The sequence below is a fragment of the Trametes versicolor genome (assembly GCF_000271585.1).
Source record: "Trametes versicolor FP-101664 SS1 unplaced genomic scaffold TRAVEscaffold_6, whole genome shotgun sequence".
In the NCBI taxonomy this organism is placed as follows: domain Eukaryota; kingdom Fungi; phylum Basidiomycota; class Agaricomycetes; order Polyporales; family Polyporaceae; genus Trametes; species Trametes versicolor.
In genome coordinates this window covers 379,503-395,695 of record NW_007360326.1, presented here as the reverse complement: position 1 = coordinate 395,695, position 16,193 = coordinate 379,503, and the positions used below count along the sequence as shown (strand labels likewise).

Sequence of the window (16,193 nt, the reverse complement as noted above, 5' to 3'; positions counted from 1 at the left end):
AGTCTCCGCACGCACCCATCGTCGATCTCGCCGAGGACAGCGGGACGATCGAGACGCTTCTCCGCATCTGCTACCCTATTAGAAACCCTCCCCTCGGCCAGCCCCTGGATGCGATAGAGACCATGCTCCGCGCCGCGATGAAGTACGAGATGGAATCTCCCGTCTCTGTTCTGACAGACCACCTCCTGACCCTTGCGGAGCGCATGCCGTTGGCGGTGTGGGCGGTCGCCTGCCGTCTGCATCTAGAAGACGTTGCCAAACTCGCCGCCCAGCAATTGCGGAATGTGCCATCACTTGACTTCAATAGTCTCAGTGGAATGAACGGCATCTGCGCTGGCGACTACTTCCGTTTGCGCGAGTTCCATCGCACCCCTCGCTCCTCCGGCGACATGCAGCTCCCGTTCCTTTCGCCTCCTGAGGCATCGCGCAACACAGAAACTGACGACTCGCTCCATGTATGGCCCCCGGTCCCTTTCCCAGACGATCAGCCTCCCACCGTCATATGTCGATCCTCCGACGGAATGGAGTTCGGGGTACACAAGGACGTGCTCTGCGCCATCTCGAGTAGATTCCTGGATGATATCGGGGCTGCGGAATTTGCCAGGGATGTCGCAGACGCCATCGACGGGCACGACGCCCCAGCAAACACGCAGGAGATGAAGCTCCCCACCGTGCACGTGAACGCGCGGGCCGCAGTGCTCGCCCCGTTTCTGCGACTCTGCTACCCGCGAATGGAGACACCCTCGCTATACGACCTGCACATCGTCGCCGATCTCCTGTGTCTTGCGGAGAAGTATCACACGGATGCGGTTACTCGCGAAGTGGAGAGGCTATGGGAAGTGGAGGCGAAGATGGACCCATTCTGTGCGTATTGCGTCGCCGTCACCCGGGGTCTGCGCGAACGCGCGCAGGATGCCGCAAAGGATTCGCTCGACAAGTCGCCAGATGGGGTGTATATTCCGGAATTAGAAGACACACCTGCTTTGGCGTACCACCGCCTGCTCACCTACCACGCCTCGTGTCGTGCGGCTGCCACAGGACTGCTCGAGCGTAGGTTCCCCAGAGACCCCGAACGTCCCGCCTCTGGAACCCTCACAGCTGGGCCCGCTGTACACACTCCGGCGCCTCCTCCCAGGGCTCCGGAGCCGGCCAGTGCTGGGGGTTCCGACGTGTCCCTTTGTGGACACGAGCACGGAGGATTCAGGTCCTCTACTAAAAAGCTATGGTTGTGCAAGTACGTCTCGAAGATGTGTCTCGAAGCCCGCAGTCAGCCATACGGCGTCGAACATAACGTTGCATCGATCCTCGATGGAACTATCGCCAGCGGGTTTTGGTGCCCCACCTGCAAAAACCGCTCGCGGGACCTAGCGAAGGTCTGTAACAGTCTGCGAGAGATTTCGGAGCAAGTTTCGACGGTGCGTGCTAAGCTTTGCAATTATACAGTTGCGCTGGTTCTTACTACATCGGATATAGGCCACACTCGAGATCTAGTAGCTCCGTATCTTGTGCGGTCGAATTGCCAGAAGTGACGGTATTTGTGTCTATAAAAGTCGTGAGCTGTGGATAAGTCATCAGGGTAGGTAGTATCTTTCCGTCCTCGTTTCGAAACCCGCGTGTCCACTCTGTTGAAGGAGGTTACACCGGACTTACTTATCTTCTATTGTATAGAGCATCGGTCGCCTTTTATGGAAGTTGCCTGTTTTAGTAGCACCATCTTACCTTGCACCGTGCATCGTCTACGCTACGAGGTTTGGGGAAATAATCGAATTTCATGGCCGCACTGTGGACCTAATTCCACATGTCTCCATATGCGTTGCCAGATCAGACGCACTCTCGGACATATAAAACCAGCTTGCTAAGTTACGGGCGCTTGGGAGACGGGACATTCCGGCAGACGACCGCACTAAACAGGCGCCCATGAGTTGATGCGCCTCTTGCGGCGGTTTAACCGCGCCACCGACGCGTCGCGGTCGCGCCCTCTTTCGTCGCGTCGCGCACGCTCGGCGCAGGCACCCCTGGCAGCAACATGACGTCGACTTTTCTAGCAGTCCCGCCGCCCCCGATGGATCGGCCGTCGCCCCAGCGGCCAAGAGCGAGCGGCCTGTCCGGCCTGTCCGTCCCTCCCTACGTCGCCCGCGACCTCGATGACACTAAGAGCCCGGTCTATCCGTCAAGAGGATGCGAGATCCGCTGAAGAGCGCCGTGCTTCTGCCCGCCAGAGATCAAGACGCTTGCGGGAAGAGGAGCAGGCCAATGAAGTGCTCGGAGACCGTCCCCGGCGCCATCGAGTGGAAGAAGAACAAGAAAATCTCCCGCTCTCCCCTCCTGCGACTCTCAGAGAGCTGCGCAGTGAATCTCCTTCAACATGTCTGCCGCACCATGAACAATCCGACGCGGTTGAGAGCTTGGCAGGGATTCCCCGAGCCCGCACGCCCTTCCGCAACCGTCAACCTCCGGTCCCTCGGAATGGACAAATTCGGTTCGCGCAGTACGTTCCTGCCAGCGCAGGGCCTTCAGCCAGTGCAGAGAGGACCCACAGTAAGTACTTATATACACGTGTACCGTTGCTACAGCGTTCAATACGGTTGCAAGGACTAGCAGAACACCGTAGTTCACACTCACGACAAAACCAGGATGAACTACCGCCACCGCCGCCCCAACAGCAGCGTATCTTCTTCGTCTACTCCGGACCAGATGGCCGATTTGAGCGCGACGTACGACCTACAGGCACAGGTGTGGTATACATTATTTCACACTGAGAGCAGGCTCAGTCCGCTGACTGTCCAATAGCTCCCCGTGCTCCTCTCCCTACACCGCCTCCAACCAACGAGGGCTATGCCCCAACGGAGCCTCGGGCTGAAAATTTGGAGCACGACGCTCACAGACCTGTTGAGAATCATGCCCCCGTCACTCCGCCTCCTGAAGACAGGTCCGTGCTACCACCCGCTGATGCAGCGCCCATTGTAGCAAACCAACATTCGGATGGTGAGCTCAGTGGCATAGAGCTCCATCTGTGTACAAGATACTGACATTTCCCGGGCCACAGAGCAGAATCTTGCCCCAGTGCATAGAGCACGTGCACTCTTGCCTCTTGCACGTAGGCCATACAACGAAGCCGACGTCGCACGCCACAATTTGGGGCGCATGGATGTAGAGTGTCCGTCCTGCCGTGCGCTGCATTGGGCGGCAGAGCGACTTGCAAGCAGCTCAGCCGCGCATCCGCGCTTCGGTCAGTGCTGCGACAGCGGTCAAGTGTGTCTTCCCGCCTACCCCGACCCTCCCCTCGCACTCCGCAACCTCTTCACTGGCGACTCCCCGCAAGCTCGAGAATTCAGAGACAACATACGGCAGTACAATGCTGCGTTTGCCTTCACGTCGCTTGGTGTTGAAATCGACGAGGCCATCAACCGGCATGGCGGCCGTGCGCCGTACGTGTTTCGCATACATGGGGAGCTCTGTCATCTCTCCGGCTCTCTCCTTCCTGTTGAAGGACGCCCTCCCGTTTTTTCGCAGCTCTACATCTTCGACCCACGTATGGCTTTGCAGGAACGCGCTCGACGGAACAGCAACTTGCGCGCGGATACGCTAGAGCGCCTCCAACGCATGCTCCTGGCTTCGCATCGCTACGCCGAAGTGTACAAGCATGCGTACGAAGTCCTCTCCTTGCACGACGACTCGGCCGACATCTGTGTGCGTCTGGTGGCCAACACTGAACACGATCGCCGTCGATACAACCTGCCCACTGCGGATGATGTGGCGGTTGTACTTCCTGGAATGGGAGAGCCACCAGCAGGATCTAGCGGCCGAGACATCATTCTCCGTCGTCGTGCAGGTCCGTTGCAGCGCATCAGTGAGACGCACCCTGCGTATGCCCCTCTCCAGTACACCCTCCTTTTTCCGTTCGGCACACACGGGTGGCACTGGGACCTTCGACTCGAGGACGGCCGTCGCCGCTTATCACAGACACGATTTTATGCCTACCAGATACAGGTATGGCCCTATCAGCCACTGCTTTATCTTGACAGTGTTTCTCACAATAGGTTTCTATTCAGGTACGCCACGACGAGTTCTCCACAGTGCTCCGGGGTGGACGCCTGTTTCAGCAGTACATCGTCGACATGTGGGCCTCCGCAGAGCAGAGCAGGCTCCGATACCTCCGCGACCACCAATCTCAGCTCCGTGCCGCAGTCTACAGTGGCCTCGAGGACGCCCTACGGGGTGGCCGGGATGTGAACTTGGATGATCTAGGGCAACTCATCGTACTCCCTTCCTCCTTCACCGCCAGCCCTCGCTATATGCAACAGCTCTTCCAGGACGGCATGGCCATCGCACGCTACTATCGCAACATCGACCTCTTCCTCACCATGACAGCCAATCCGCGCTGGCCGGAGATCGAGAGGGAGCTCCTTCCGGGACAGGATCCGACCGACCGACCTGACCTCATCGCTAGGGTGTTCAACCTCAAGAAGAACGCCCTCATCAGAGAGGTCATTCGCGACGGGATATTCGGCCGCGCTGTTGCTCACATCTACACCATCGAGTTCCAAAAACGAGGTCTTCCGCATATGCACCTCCTGATCTTTCTTGACCGCCGTGACAAACTCCTCGACCCCACTGCTGTAGACTCTGCTATCCGAGCAACGTGGCCTGACCCAGATCGGGAGCCTCTCCTGTTCGAGACGGTCAAGGCTCGCATGGTTCACGGTCCTTGCGGTGCACTCAATCCATCCGCTCCTTGCATGGACAACGGGAAGTGCTCAAAACGCTACCCCAAACCGTTCCAGGAGCACACGTCGCTGAACCAGGATGGATACCCGCTCTATCGACGCCCCGATGATGGCCGTGCGTACATGGTCAACCGGCACATGGTCGACAACCGTTGGATTGTACCGTACAATCCTTATCTCCTGGTGCGCTACAACTGCCATATCAACGTTGAATGCTCAGTCACCTTTGCGTCGGTGAAGTACGTCACCAAGTACATCCACAAAGGCCATGACCGCGGTACGCTCGAGGTGCACCGACGCGACGAGATCAAGTCTTATATTGACGCTCGATACGTCTCCGCACCGGAAGCCGTCTGGAGGACACTGCACTTCGATCTCCACGAACAGAGTCCGGCCGTTGTGCGTCTTCAGATACATCTCCCGGGACAACATCTCACCGTCTACAACCCGGCGGAGGACCCAGCTGCAGTTCTCGAGCGTGCGGCAAATGAACGCACAATGCTTACGGCGTTCTTTGAAGCATGCGCTAGCGACGACGTTGGGGTGATTGCTCGCCAGTACACCTATCAAGAATTCCCTCAGTTCTTCGTCTGGCAGCAGCGTGGCAAACGCTGGGTTCCGAGGAAACGTGGGTTTGCCTTGGGGCGACTGTACTTCGTCTCGCCGAACGCAGGCGAACGCTTCTACCTCCGCCTCCTGCTCACCGTCGTGCGTGGTCCCACCTCCTTCGAAGACCTGCGTACAGTAAACGGGGAGGTCCACCCTTCCTTCTACGCAGCCTGTCTGGCTCGCGGACTCCTCCAAGACGATGGCGAGTGGCGCGAGTGCCTGCAAGAGGCGGCAGAGATGCAAACAGGCGGTCGACTCCGCTACCTCTTTGCCACACTCCTCCAGTTCTGTCAGCCCGCACGTCCGGGCGTCCTTTGGCACGACTTCCGACACAACATCTGCGATGACCTCCGCCATCGTCTATCTACGCTAGGCCGACCCAATGCATCTGACGAGGAGGTCTATGACTACGGGCTCTTCCTTCTTGACCGGGTACTCCGTGAGCATGGCTCCTCCCTTGCGCAGTATCCTGGCATGCCTCTCCCTGTGCGCAACTGGGGTGCGGAAGTTGAGAACACCTACATAGCTGAACAGCTCGACTATGACCCACAACAGCAACAAGAGCAAGCACAGGAGCAGCAGACACGTCTCAATGCAGGTCAGCGGGCTGCGTTCGAGACGATCATCAATGCGGTCACCAATCAAGAGCACAAGCTGTTCTTTGTGCACGGGCCTGGCGGCACCGGGAAGACATTTCTCTATAGTGCGCTGTGTCACAAGGTGTGTATATGCTCTGTCTCATTGGAATCAGTCTCTAATCACGGATGTGCTATTACAGATCCGCGGGGAAGGCTTGATCGTCCTCTGCGTTGCATCCTCTGGGATCGCTGCACTTCTTTTAGAAGGAGGTCGCACAGCGCACTCCATGTTCAAGATTCCCGTGGAAAGCTTGAACTCACAATCAACCTGCGCCATTCCCAAGGACAGCCCGTATGCAGCCATGCTTCGCCGTGTGCGTCTGATCATATGGGATGAGGCCGCCAACCAACATCGCTGGGCACCTGAAGCTGTCGACCGCACACTCCGTGATCTACGCAATGACGACCGCCCCTTTGGCGGCATCACTGTCGTGTTTGGTGGGGATTTCCAGCAAATCCTTCCCGTTGTTGTCAAGGGATCCCGGGAGGACATCGTCGACGCGTCGTTGCGAAGGTCTCATCTTTGGCAGCACATTGAAGTCCTCCACCTCCGGCAGAACATGAGGCTTGACCCCGACGAAGACAACCATCGCTTCGCACAATGGCTACTAGATGTTGGTCATGGGCGGGCTCATGAGCCTGACGACCCATCTGAAGTCCGCCTTCCTGAGCACATGCTTAGCTGCTCTGACATAGACTCGCTGATCGAGTCAGTATACGACGGCATCTCTTCATATCCCCCGCCCCCACCCGACTACTTCCTCAACCGCTCCATTCTCTCTGCGCGGAATGAGGACGTCGACGACGTCAACCAGCGAGTGCTAGACTGTCTCGCAGGGGAAGAACGGGTTTTCCACTCTGTCGACTCCATCATCCTCGAACCTGGAGCAGATCAGGAGCTCGATAACGACGGTTACCCTCCCGAATACCTTCGTTCACTCAGGGCTTCGGGATTACCACTCGGAGAGCTGCATCTGAAGGTCGGTTGTCCAGTCATCCTTCTCCGCAACCTGGCACCATCGCGTGGTCTCTGCAATGGGACCCGTATGATTGTTCGCCGCATGTCCAATAGGGTGCTCGAGGTCGAGCTCATTGGTGGGTCGCATCACGGAGAAATCGCTTTATTGCCTCGCATAGTCCTCAATCCTGCATCCAACGCCGGCAACTTCCCCTTCAAGCTCTCCCGACGCCAGTTCCCCATTCGCCTCGCTTTTGCCATGACCATAAACAAGGCACAAGGACAATCAGTGAAGCATGTAGGGCTCGATCTCCGCATTCCTATTTTCACGCATGGACAGCTGTACGTTGCGCTGTCGCGTGTAAGCTCACCTAGACACATTCAGATTCTTTTGCCTTATGATCATTTAGGTACTACCGCAAACATCGTATATCCAGAAGTACTGTTAGACTAGAAGTAGTAGTCTCAGAGTAAATCAAAGGGATTGGTGTTCAAACGATGCCTTTGCAGGATAGGCGCTCACGTAGCGCCCATGCAGCGCAGCACGATGGATGGTGCGGCGGCAGCACCCGGCGCGCTGCACTCTGCTCCTGCTCGCACTCTAGCCCACCCACTGTTTGCCTTGGCACTACTGGCCCACCTACACACCGAGATCCGAGCTCTGGGCGACAACCTACGTGTTGAGTAGGCAACCCACTACTATGATGTCGAGTCACTCGGGCTTGACGCTGGTGGGAGCTCGCTATGTCTCGAAACTTCGTTCGACTACCCGCAGCTCAGTACAAAAGGACGGCAGAAGCGGGCTATACCCCGACCGCACCAGCTCTCTTTCCAGTGCCTCTCAGCCTACCACTCCTCTTGCCTATATCTGCTTCACCCTGCTACTGGCATGGCTCGCAAGACCGTCTTCGCACCATCTATTTCTTCTTCATCTGCTACTAAAACTCCCAATCCCGCCCGCTCTGTCAGTTCGCCGGTACAGCACCCTCCGGGCTCAGCCTGCATTTTTGGGATGGCGGTGCTCGAGAATCCGCGGCTTGCCAATCCGTCAAAGGTGCGCTCCATCACCTTCGACGCGAGCTTCTGGATGGGAGAGGAGTCTATGCCTCTAACGGCCTGCTTCCGGTACGTTCAATCTCTACTGTCGCTTTCCTGATGACCTGCTGACACATGATCTCTTATGACAGTTACTTCAATAAGGACAACCTGGAGATTCCCGAGAATGGGACGTTTGCGGTCATGGCCACGGTGAGTATCGCTCTGCCATCATTCTGCATCCGACAAGTATACTAATTGTTTTTAGGTTGCCCAGCCCAACGAAGTCGCAGACCTGTGCACCATGGCTCCGTACACGGACTATGACCTCATTGGCGACATCATCTGGGTGAGTGCTCTGAATCTTACACGATACGACGGTACTGTACTCATCTCCAGTGATAGATGGTTCATGCACCTGGTGCTGACGCTCATCAGCAGCCTATGCTGATTGCTAACGGCCCCTCTCGCAATATCCAGCGCGATCAAGCCATGTTTGACGTGCAGGCCACCCAATTTGTTCAACAGCTTAGGGAGGCCAACCCGGGATCAGTCGCCGTACAGGTAGAGATCCCGGACACTGGTCGCTTCAAGAACAGCAAGAAGCCTCTTCCGAGCACGGAGGGATCGAACGCCGCAGTCATAGGCCGTCTTACTGGCATCGAACGCTCCCCCCGGGTTATGGCAGCTGAGTCGTTCCGCATAACGCTCGAAAGTGTTGCATACTTTCCCCGCTCCCATGTCTCGCTTCCTGTCCACAGTGAGTGTTCCATTACAGCCTTCTGACCTTCTATTGACGCTCTAGCACATCACAGATCCCACTACGCCGCCCACCGGCACAAGACGCAGGTTGAATTTCCAAGATGCACCCGACACGCCGCTTCCTCCGGTGAAGAAGCGTGCGGTATCGTTGGAGGACTCTGTAGATACTGTAGTAGGACAGTCCTCATGCTCACAGGACAGCGATCAGGACGGCGCTGCCAGCAGCGGTGTATTGGCTTGACTCTTAACTTAGCATGAGCTGTTGATATGTCTAATTGGCCACAATGATCTTCTAAAATTTGCGCATCTACGGTATCAGTTTGTACGTTCTCCGGCCAGAACCGGTTTTGTAGGGTAGCTATACTCATATCTAAGCCATTGAGGTAGTTGTTTGATAGTTTGGACTGCCTGAATCCACGAAATAAATCATTTTGGCAGCAGAAGAGTGCCCTCCAAAGGCGCCCAAGACGAGCGCTACCGTGCCTAGACCCCACCACTCGGCACCTTGCTCTCAGGCTCATCTGCCGTGCGCGTGAACTTGCGTCACTCTGTGCTTTCCTCCTATTGCAATCTCAAAATTAACCGTTAAGATATTCGTGGCGGAGGCACGGGAATCTGCTAGTAATTACTTACGCGCTATAAGCGCTCTACTTACCCGATTAGTTCACTCACTTACTGAACGCTCGGCGCTAAGCTTACATCAGCATCGCGCCGGGCTCGTCTCGTCGATTTTCTTCTCGAGTACCTCAGCTCTTGCCACCATCCGTGCGCGCGAGACTGAGGTACGACTCATTCGTTTTATGTCGCTCTTTTATGGTACACTAACAGTCATTCCTTAGGCACTGACCGTGCTCTTGACTAGGTAATTAATATAGAGCTCTTGCCACCATCCGTGCGCGCGAGACTGAGGCACTGACCGTGCTCTTGACTAGACACGACTCCGCGCAAAACTCTCCTCCAGCGTAACCATTGGCCCCTCCCTATTGGACGCTCCAGCTGTGGAAGTCAGCCGTCTGGCGACCGAGCAGCATAGAGCTAAGATCGTCGAATATCGTGTAAGCTAAACCCGGCACGGCCGGGTACAGCACAAGTTGTATATAAGGAGAACTTCGGCCGAGCCAATACCATAATATCTGCAAGAAATCGGAGCTACTAAAGTACAAGATTTTGTGCTGCTCCTCAGCCTCGTCCTCAGACGTGTTCACCATGCTGTCGCTAGCGATTCGTCCGGCCTGACGAGGAGTGAGCGAGGCGCGTTCGCTGTCAGCACGTTCAAACTTAGCGCTAGCCGTTCCCACGGGGGTCATCACCACCCCCCTCACAAGAGGTTCCAGCCTCCCTTGAACGATCATTTGTGCCTTCTCACGTCCGGCATCACACGCAGGGTACGCTTCCGAAGAATAACCAAGAAGCAGGTATGTACGTACATATGGTGAAGATGTTCCTCAGGCCTCGAGGCCTCATGTCTGGCGCGTGGTGGCAGAATATGTACGTGAACGATCGGTCAACCTTCTGCCATGCACAGGCTCTCTTCCCCGGCCGCGTGGGTGCGGCCTATCTTTCGCTCCTCTGCGCACAATCTTCACTCATCGTCCATCCTGCAGGACACTACGTCTGGCGTGCGGCTGCAACTTGAGTCGACGCCGTCACCGCCGGCGACATCGATCCCATCTGGCCTCTTTAGCCGCCCACAGCTTCTGTCTCTTCGGCCCACTCGCAGTCGACAGCAATGTCCAGTCTGTTGGGCCCATACGAGATTGAAGGCAACTGCCAGATCGTGCCTCACGGGGACGAGATGCCATGCAACCAGCGAGGGCATCGCGGACGCGACGGGGACCTCCCCCAACTCTGCTGGAAGCACCGCGAGGAGTACGGCCGGCGCACGGCGGAATACAAGGAGACATCCGCCGAGGCAAAGCATCTGCACGCGCAGCTCTGCTTGAACGTCGAGGCCCTGCGTGAGCTGGCCGATGCGGAACAGGCGGTGGAGGCTGCAAGCCGCTGCATTGATGCCCTGTATGCGGAGATCCGCCAGCGAGAGGCGCATCACCAGCGATTCTTTCGTGAGAGTGCGTCATCGCGTTCAACCCTGTTCTCTTAGATATATGGGTGCTTACATGCGGCCGGGGCGCTATAGCGGACAAGGGACACCGGATGTTCATCGAACAACTGCGTGCAAAGATGTGCGACGTAGAGGACGCCGTGACACGAATCCGCCAGAAGAAGACTGATCTCGTCGACGAGCAGAAACGGCGCGTGGAGGAGATGGCGCTGGGGGAGAAGAGTCAACTTACGGAGAATGGTCTTGTGGAAGGGGAGCACCCATCCGAGCCCGAAAGCCTCTGCCAAGTTATGCTGCCCGAGGGCGAGCCATCATGTCTCCAGCGGGGGAGCCGCGGGCCTGACGGCGGGCCCTTTCGACTCTGTGCGTTCCATCACGAAGAGTACGGCCGGCTCTTGGCGGAATACATGGCGACCTCCGAGAAGGCAACGCGCCTGTATGCTCTCGTCCGCCTGGACCGCTATGATCTACGCGACTTGTCCGACGTGGAGAAGGCGATGGAGACGGCGGGCCGCTGCATCGACACCCTCCAGGCGGAGATCAGCCAGCGGGAGGAGCACCACAGGCGGTTCTTCGTGGAGCGTACGTCGTCCTGCCCAGCCCGGTTCGTTTGAAGTGATGAGTGCTGACACGCCGTCATGACACTATAGTGGACGAGAGCCACCAAACTTGCATCCAAGGTCTGTATGGAAAGCTTCACCGCGCAAAAGACGTAGCACGGGAGCTCTTCCAGAAAAAGACCGCTCTCCTTGACGAGTGGAAGCTGCGAGTGGAGGAAAAGGAACGGTTGGAAGCTATCCGATTGGCAGCGGCACGCCTTGCGGAACACAACCGTGTGGAGGAGACTCGGAAGCAACTTGCGGAGCAGAGGCGATTTGCAGAGGAGAAGGCTCTAGCAGAAGAGAGTCATTTGGTGGCGGAGGGCCTTGCGGAGAAGAATCGTCTTGCAGAGGAAATACACACAACAGGCAGGCAAGAAGATCTCTGTCAGATCGTGCCTCACGAAGACGAGCCGCCGTGCTCCGAGCGAGGGCACCGCGGGCCCGATGGGCGCCTCCCACATCTTTGTTCCGCGCACCGCGAGGAGTACGTCCGACGCACAACAGAATACGAGGCGACCTTCGAGGAGGCAAAGCGTCTATATGCGCTCGTCCCCTACAGTGACGCGATCGTGTGTGGTCTGGCCGACTTGGACAAGGCGATGGAGACGGCGCGGCGTTGCATTGGCACTCTCCAGATGGAGATGCACCAGCGGGAGGATTGCCTCAGGCGGTTCTTTTTGGAGCGTATGTTTTCCCTTTCAGCCTTGCTTGCATGGAATCACGAGTGCTAACATACGGCGTCGGCGCTGTAGCGGACGAGGGTCACGAAATACGGCTCCAGCATCTCCGCAATCTTATAAACTGCACAGAGAAAGTCGCAAAGCAGCTCAGCCAGCAGAAGACCGCTCTGGCCGACGCGCAGAGGCGCCCGGATAAGCACCAACACACGGAGCAGACGCGGATCGCAGAGCAAAGGCGTGTTGAGGCAGACGAGCGGCGCCTTGCTGAAGAGAGACAACGTGCAACGGAGCATCTTGCGGAACAGCGACTCGTGGCGGAGTGTCTTTCGCAGCAAGGGCGCACAGCGGAGGCCTACGTTGGGCCAGCGCCAGAGCAGCGACTTGACTCGGTGGAGAGACCCATTGCGAACGGAAGCTGGGTTGCCGAGGAGAAACATATTACGGGGGAGGGGAGCCGAGCTGCGGAAGAACGGCAACTTGCAGCGGAGCGATTTGCCGACAAAAAGCGTATTGCGGAGGAGAGGCGGCTTGCGCAGGTGAAGCGTCGTACGGAGGGGAGCCGAACTGGAGAACGTCCGGTGCAAGAAACCCATTTCATGGCGGAACGCCGCGAGAGAGAAACAGCAAGCAGTTCTCAGCTTGGTCGTGCCTTGTCGACGAACCTGAGGTCGCACTCACTCCCCACCGGACGCTATTACCACTCTAACCTCTATACCAGCTCCACGACCACTCGCACTCGCTCGCTGCCTGCGCACCGCACATGTGTTGCGTATCACACCCACCCATCCAAGTATGGCCGCATACGCTGTTCCACAGAGGCCTTGCACGGTGTACGTTCCCGATGCCAACCGCACCAGAATGAGTACGACCAGGCAATATCCGAACTACGCGCGGTGCAGGTCCAGCATCGAAACGCGGACGTGACTGTTCGCGTGATTCAGTCGCGTTGGCGGAAGCTTCGTAGAAAGCGGGCCTACACCATCCCTCAACTTGCCCAGGATAGCCTCGAGGTCACTCGGTTCCTCCAACTTGGGGGCGACATCAAGGGGCTCGCAACGACAGTGAGGAGATTGGAGGGATATCGTGAGTGTTGCGCCATAGCCGCATGAGCGACCGCGCTCATCATATAACCTATACAAGCCCAAACGAAGAAACCGGACGACGCCGTGGGCATAAGGGACAATTACGACCCGCTAGACCCGCGCACCGCTGAGGATCTCCTAGCTGAGCTGGAGGATACTCGGTTGAAATTGCTGAGGCGCAAGCCAGGGGACGCGGCGAACAATGCCTCGGCGCCTGCACAGAACGGACAAGCGGGGGAGGATCGCGGGGTGACGGCAACCCAGTCGACAGCCCCACCAGTTCCTTCAAGAGACACCAGCGGTCACCCAGTGGGAGCCGCAAGCGTAAGTCCTAGCTCGTTCTAATGCGCCGCGGCGTACTAACAAATACGCAGGCGACCACGTTGCGGCACCGAGTCGCCGCATCCGTTCGTCGAGCCTGGCGCCGATTCCGAACCCGTACCTGAGGCTTCCCGTCGACCAGGAGGATCGATGATCTCGCCTCCTGCGACACCTTCCGGACACAGATCTATAAAGCGGACCCAGTTCGGCACTCAGAGGTGCCGATTGTGTACGGGCACGGTGTACGGAACGCCGTGGATATCGATGCGTGCCTAGTTGGAATGCAAAAGGGCCCCCTCCTCTCGGGAGTAGTATGTAGTAATATCTCCAGTTTTAAGGCTGTCTACGTCACGATTGGCTACGATCTAAGCCCTACGTTCGGCTACGGAATGAACCGTATCGCAGGTCATACAATCATTTACACGCTCGATTCCTCGCCAGGTACAGCACGAATACGAGCACGTAGGAGGCGTACAAAACGAGCGAGTGGGGGACGCGCGTGCAGTTCGCGGTCGCTGAGGCGAGCAGGTGGTCGGCTTTGCATTGGTGTTGCGTTTTTATCGACGACGAGGCCAACGAAGCCCGGCAGCAGCGCATAGGGGGCTCGGTTCGGCCACCAAAATTTGCGAGACTTGCGAAAGTGTGAGCCCCAGTGCCGGGCTGCAATATGGTTACGATGAACTATGGCATCGTCGAGACTGACAGCGGAGCGATGCGATGATGACAGCAGCGATAGCTACGAGTATACACACGATATCAACGGGGCGCGCGGGCGTGTCCCACCAGGTGTGAGAAACTACATACGGGAACGGGGCGGCACATGAGACGCGAGCATACTAGCGTACCACGGCAAGCAACGCAGGTGGAGGCCACGATCGCGCGAGGGATGGCCGGCGCACACGGCGCACAAGACGTTGGCAAGGTGCGGAGCACAAGCAGAGAGCAGGAGCTAGGCGGCCGCTCAGCAGCCCGCGTCCCGCTCATCGACGTCCATGGGCCCGCGGTACATGCCGTGCGCGGGCCCGCGCGAGAGCCTGCGCACTCGCGGCCGCGCGTATGGCCCGGACGCGGAGGACGACGCGACTGACGTGGTGCTTGTGGGCCCGAGCACTGCGCTGTCCGCGTCGGGGACGACGACCCGGCGGCGGTCTGGCCACTGCGGCGCGCAGACGCGTCCTCCTGCTCTGCATCCGCATCTATCTCAGGCTTCGTGCGGCGCTTGCGCTTGGATTCGCGCATGTTCACGCGGATGCCGTATTTCGATAGGAGCTACGCGTGTGCCGAGAGCTCATTAGCATCATGTCCCGACGTCGGTCACTGGGGCTGATGCGCTGGACGAGGGTGCCGCAAAGACTGACCTTTGTGAGTGGCGTGGAGGGCTTCAGTTACTCGACACTCTCATTACATACTCGCATTAGGGCGCGGGCAATCAGGGTCGGGGTCTAATTGACCGGAGCTAATTAGCAGGACACCCTCTGCGGACCCCCAGGGTGACATTAACCGGTGTAAATGTCAGCTAATTAGCATGTGTGGGCGTTGACCACAAAATCGGCGAGAAGTCGTAGGCTTCAGGGTTTTAGAGTAATATTTGAGCTTCTTGAGGTCAGGGGACACGGTGGAATGCTCGGTACGAGGCAAGCACATACGAGTTCTCGTCGAGAGAGGCTTAGACATATAAGCGCTCACGCGCTACGCGGGCGCTAGCCTCGGCCACACCGGTATTTGACCGAGTAGAGGGTGTGAAAAGGTAAGTGATCACGAACACGATGAAAACTGAATGCCCTTCAGGGAAGGTGAGTATCTGGTCCCGTAGTCGACCCCTAGTCGACCCCTCGTCTCGCATGCACCGATATCGATACCTCTCTCAGGTCTATGCAGCTCTGGAATGTGTTCAATTACATACAGAAGACGAATTCTCCGGTAGGGGTCTGCCATTTGTGTCCAGGTAGCTCGGTGCTCATTCAAAGAAACTTTGCAGAACTTTGAACTGCGGTAGGCCGCCGTAAAATAGTACCCCATGCGTATTCTATCGCAGCTTTCTGTTCTGCAGCAGTTACACGAGGTCACAACGTGCCTCCTGGAGAGGCAACTGATGCCCTGTAGAATCGCGGTCCGCAAAGAGCTGCACACTGCTGCAGCATGTGACAGGCAGTATGAAGCCGCGCAAGCGCAGGTCCACCACCTCTTCCTCGTCCTCTTCTTGCTGTCCCTCACTCCATTACGCCCTGTCTTCTCGAGCATGTCGTTGCCATCGGCCGAGGTCAATTCTCCTCCGGCGACCGACGATGGTTCCCTACAGGAGTCCTCCTCCCAAAGTCGACTCGCTCCATACCCTTTCGACAAGCCCTGTGCGGACATCGTCCTACGCACCTGCGATCGCGTAGACTTCCGGGTTCGTCGCCACATTCTCATCGAAGCCTCGCCGGTGTTCGATAGCATGTTCCTACTCCCGCAACCTCAAGCGGACGCCGAGTCTCCGCACGCACCCATCGTCGATCTCGCCGAGGACAGCGGGACGATCGAGACGCTTCTCCGCATCTGCTACCCTATTAGAAACCCTCCCCTCGGCCAGCCCCTGGATGCGATAGAGACCATGCTCCGCGCCGCGATGAAGTACGAGATGGAATCTCCCGTCTCTGTTCTGACAGACCACCTCCTGACCCTTGCGGAGCGCATGCCGTTGGCGGTGTGGGCGGTCGCCTGCCGTCTGCATCTAG

General features: G+C 57.6%; 5 protein-coding genes across 5 annotated transcripts in view; all 5 read left to right on the top strand.

The window, feature by feature from the left end:
• Window positions 1–521: 521 nt before the first annotated feature.
• Window positions 522–1,491, top strand: TRAVEDRAFT_20293 (uncharacterized protein; the record flags this gene model as incomplete). The annotated part of the gene is made up of 2 exons (XM_008039890.1): window positions 522–1,415; window positions 1,474–1,491. The coding sequence occupies 2 exons, from the start codon at window positions 522–524 to the stop codon at window positions 1,489–1,491; spliced, it is 912 nt and encodes a 303-aa protein (XP_008038081.1).
• A 4,319-nt stretch (window positions 1,492–5,810) lies between these two features.
• TRAVEDRAFT_123946 (uncharacterized protein) lies at window positions 5,811–6,408 on the top strand (the record flags this gene model as incomplete). The annotated part of the gene is made up of 2 exons (XM_008040375.1): window positions 5,811–6,056; window positions 6,115–6,408. Coding segments are annotated over 2 exons (540 nt in total), but the record flags the coding sequence as incomplete, so codon positions are not given.
• Window positions 6,409–7,579: 1,171 nt separating this feature from the next.
• Window positions 7,580–9,100, top strand: TRAVEDRAFT_64766 (uncharacterized protein). Its single transcript, XM_008040374.1, has 5 exons — window positions 7,580–8,057; window positions 8,120–8,180; window positions 8,236–8,316; window positions 8,373–8,727; window positions 8,783–9,100. The coding sequence occupies exons 1-5, from the start codon at window positions 7,822–7,824 to the stop codon at window positions 8,968–8,970; spliced, it is 921 nt and encodes a 306-aa protein (XP_008038565.1). The 5' UTR covers window positions 7,580–7,821; the 3' UTR covers window positions 8,971–9,100.
• A 1,358-nt stretch (window positions 9,101–10,458) lies between these two features.
• On the top strand, window positions 10,459–13,889 carry TRAVEDRAFT_71880 (uncharacterized protein; the record flags this gene model as incomplete). Its single annotated transcript, XM_008040373.1, has 6 exons — window positions 10,459–10,798; window positions 10,867–11,373; window positions 11,442–12,077; window positions 12,146–13,156; window positions 13,214–13,479; window positions 13,530–13,889. 6 exons carry the CDS (start codon window positions 10,459–10,461, stop codon window positions 13,599–13,601), a joined length of 2,832 nt encoding a protein of 943 aa, XP_008038564.1. The 3' UTR covers window positions 13,602–13,889.
• A 1,910-nt stretch (window positions 13,890–15,799) lies between these two features.
• The window catches only part of TRAVEDRAFT_76479 (uncharacterized protein), a gene marked incomplete at both ends in the record, with an annotated part of 1,128 nt that continues 734 nt past the window's right edge, over window positions 15,800–16,193 (top strand). The window contains one exon of the mRNA XM_008040372.1: window positions 15,800–15,948. Coding sequence (XP_008038563.1) covers window positions 15,800–15,948 — 149 coding nt within the window. The remainder of the gene's footprint in view (window positions 15,949–16,193) is intronic.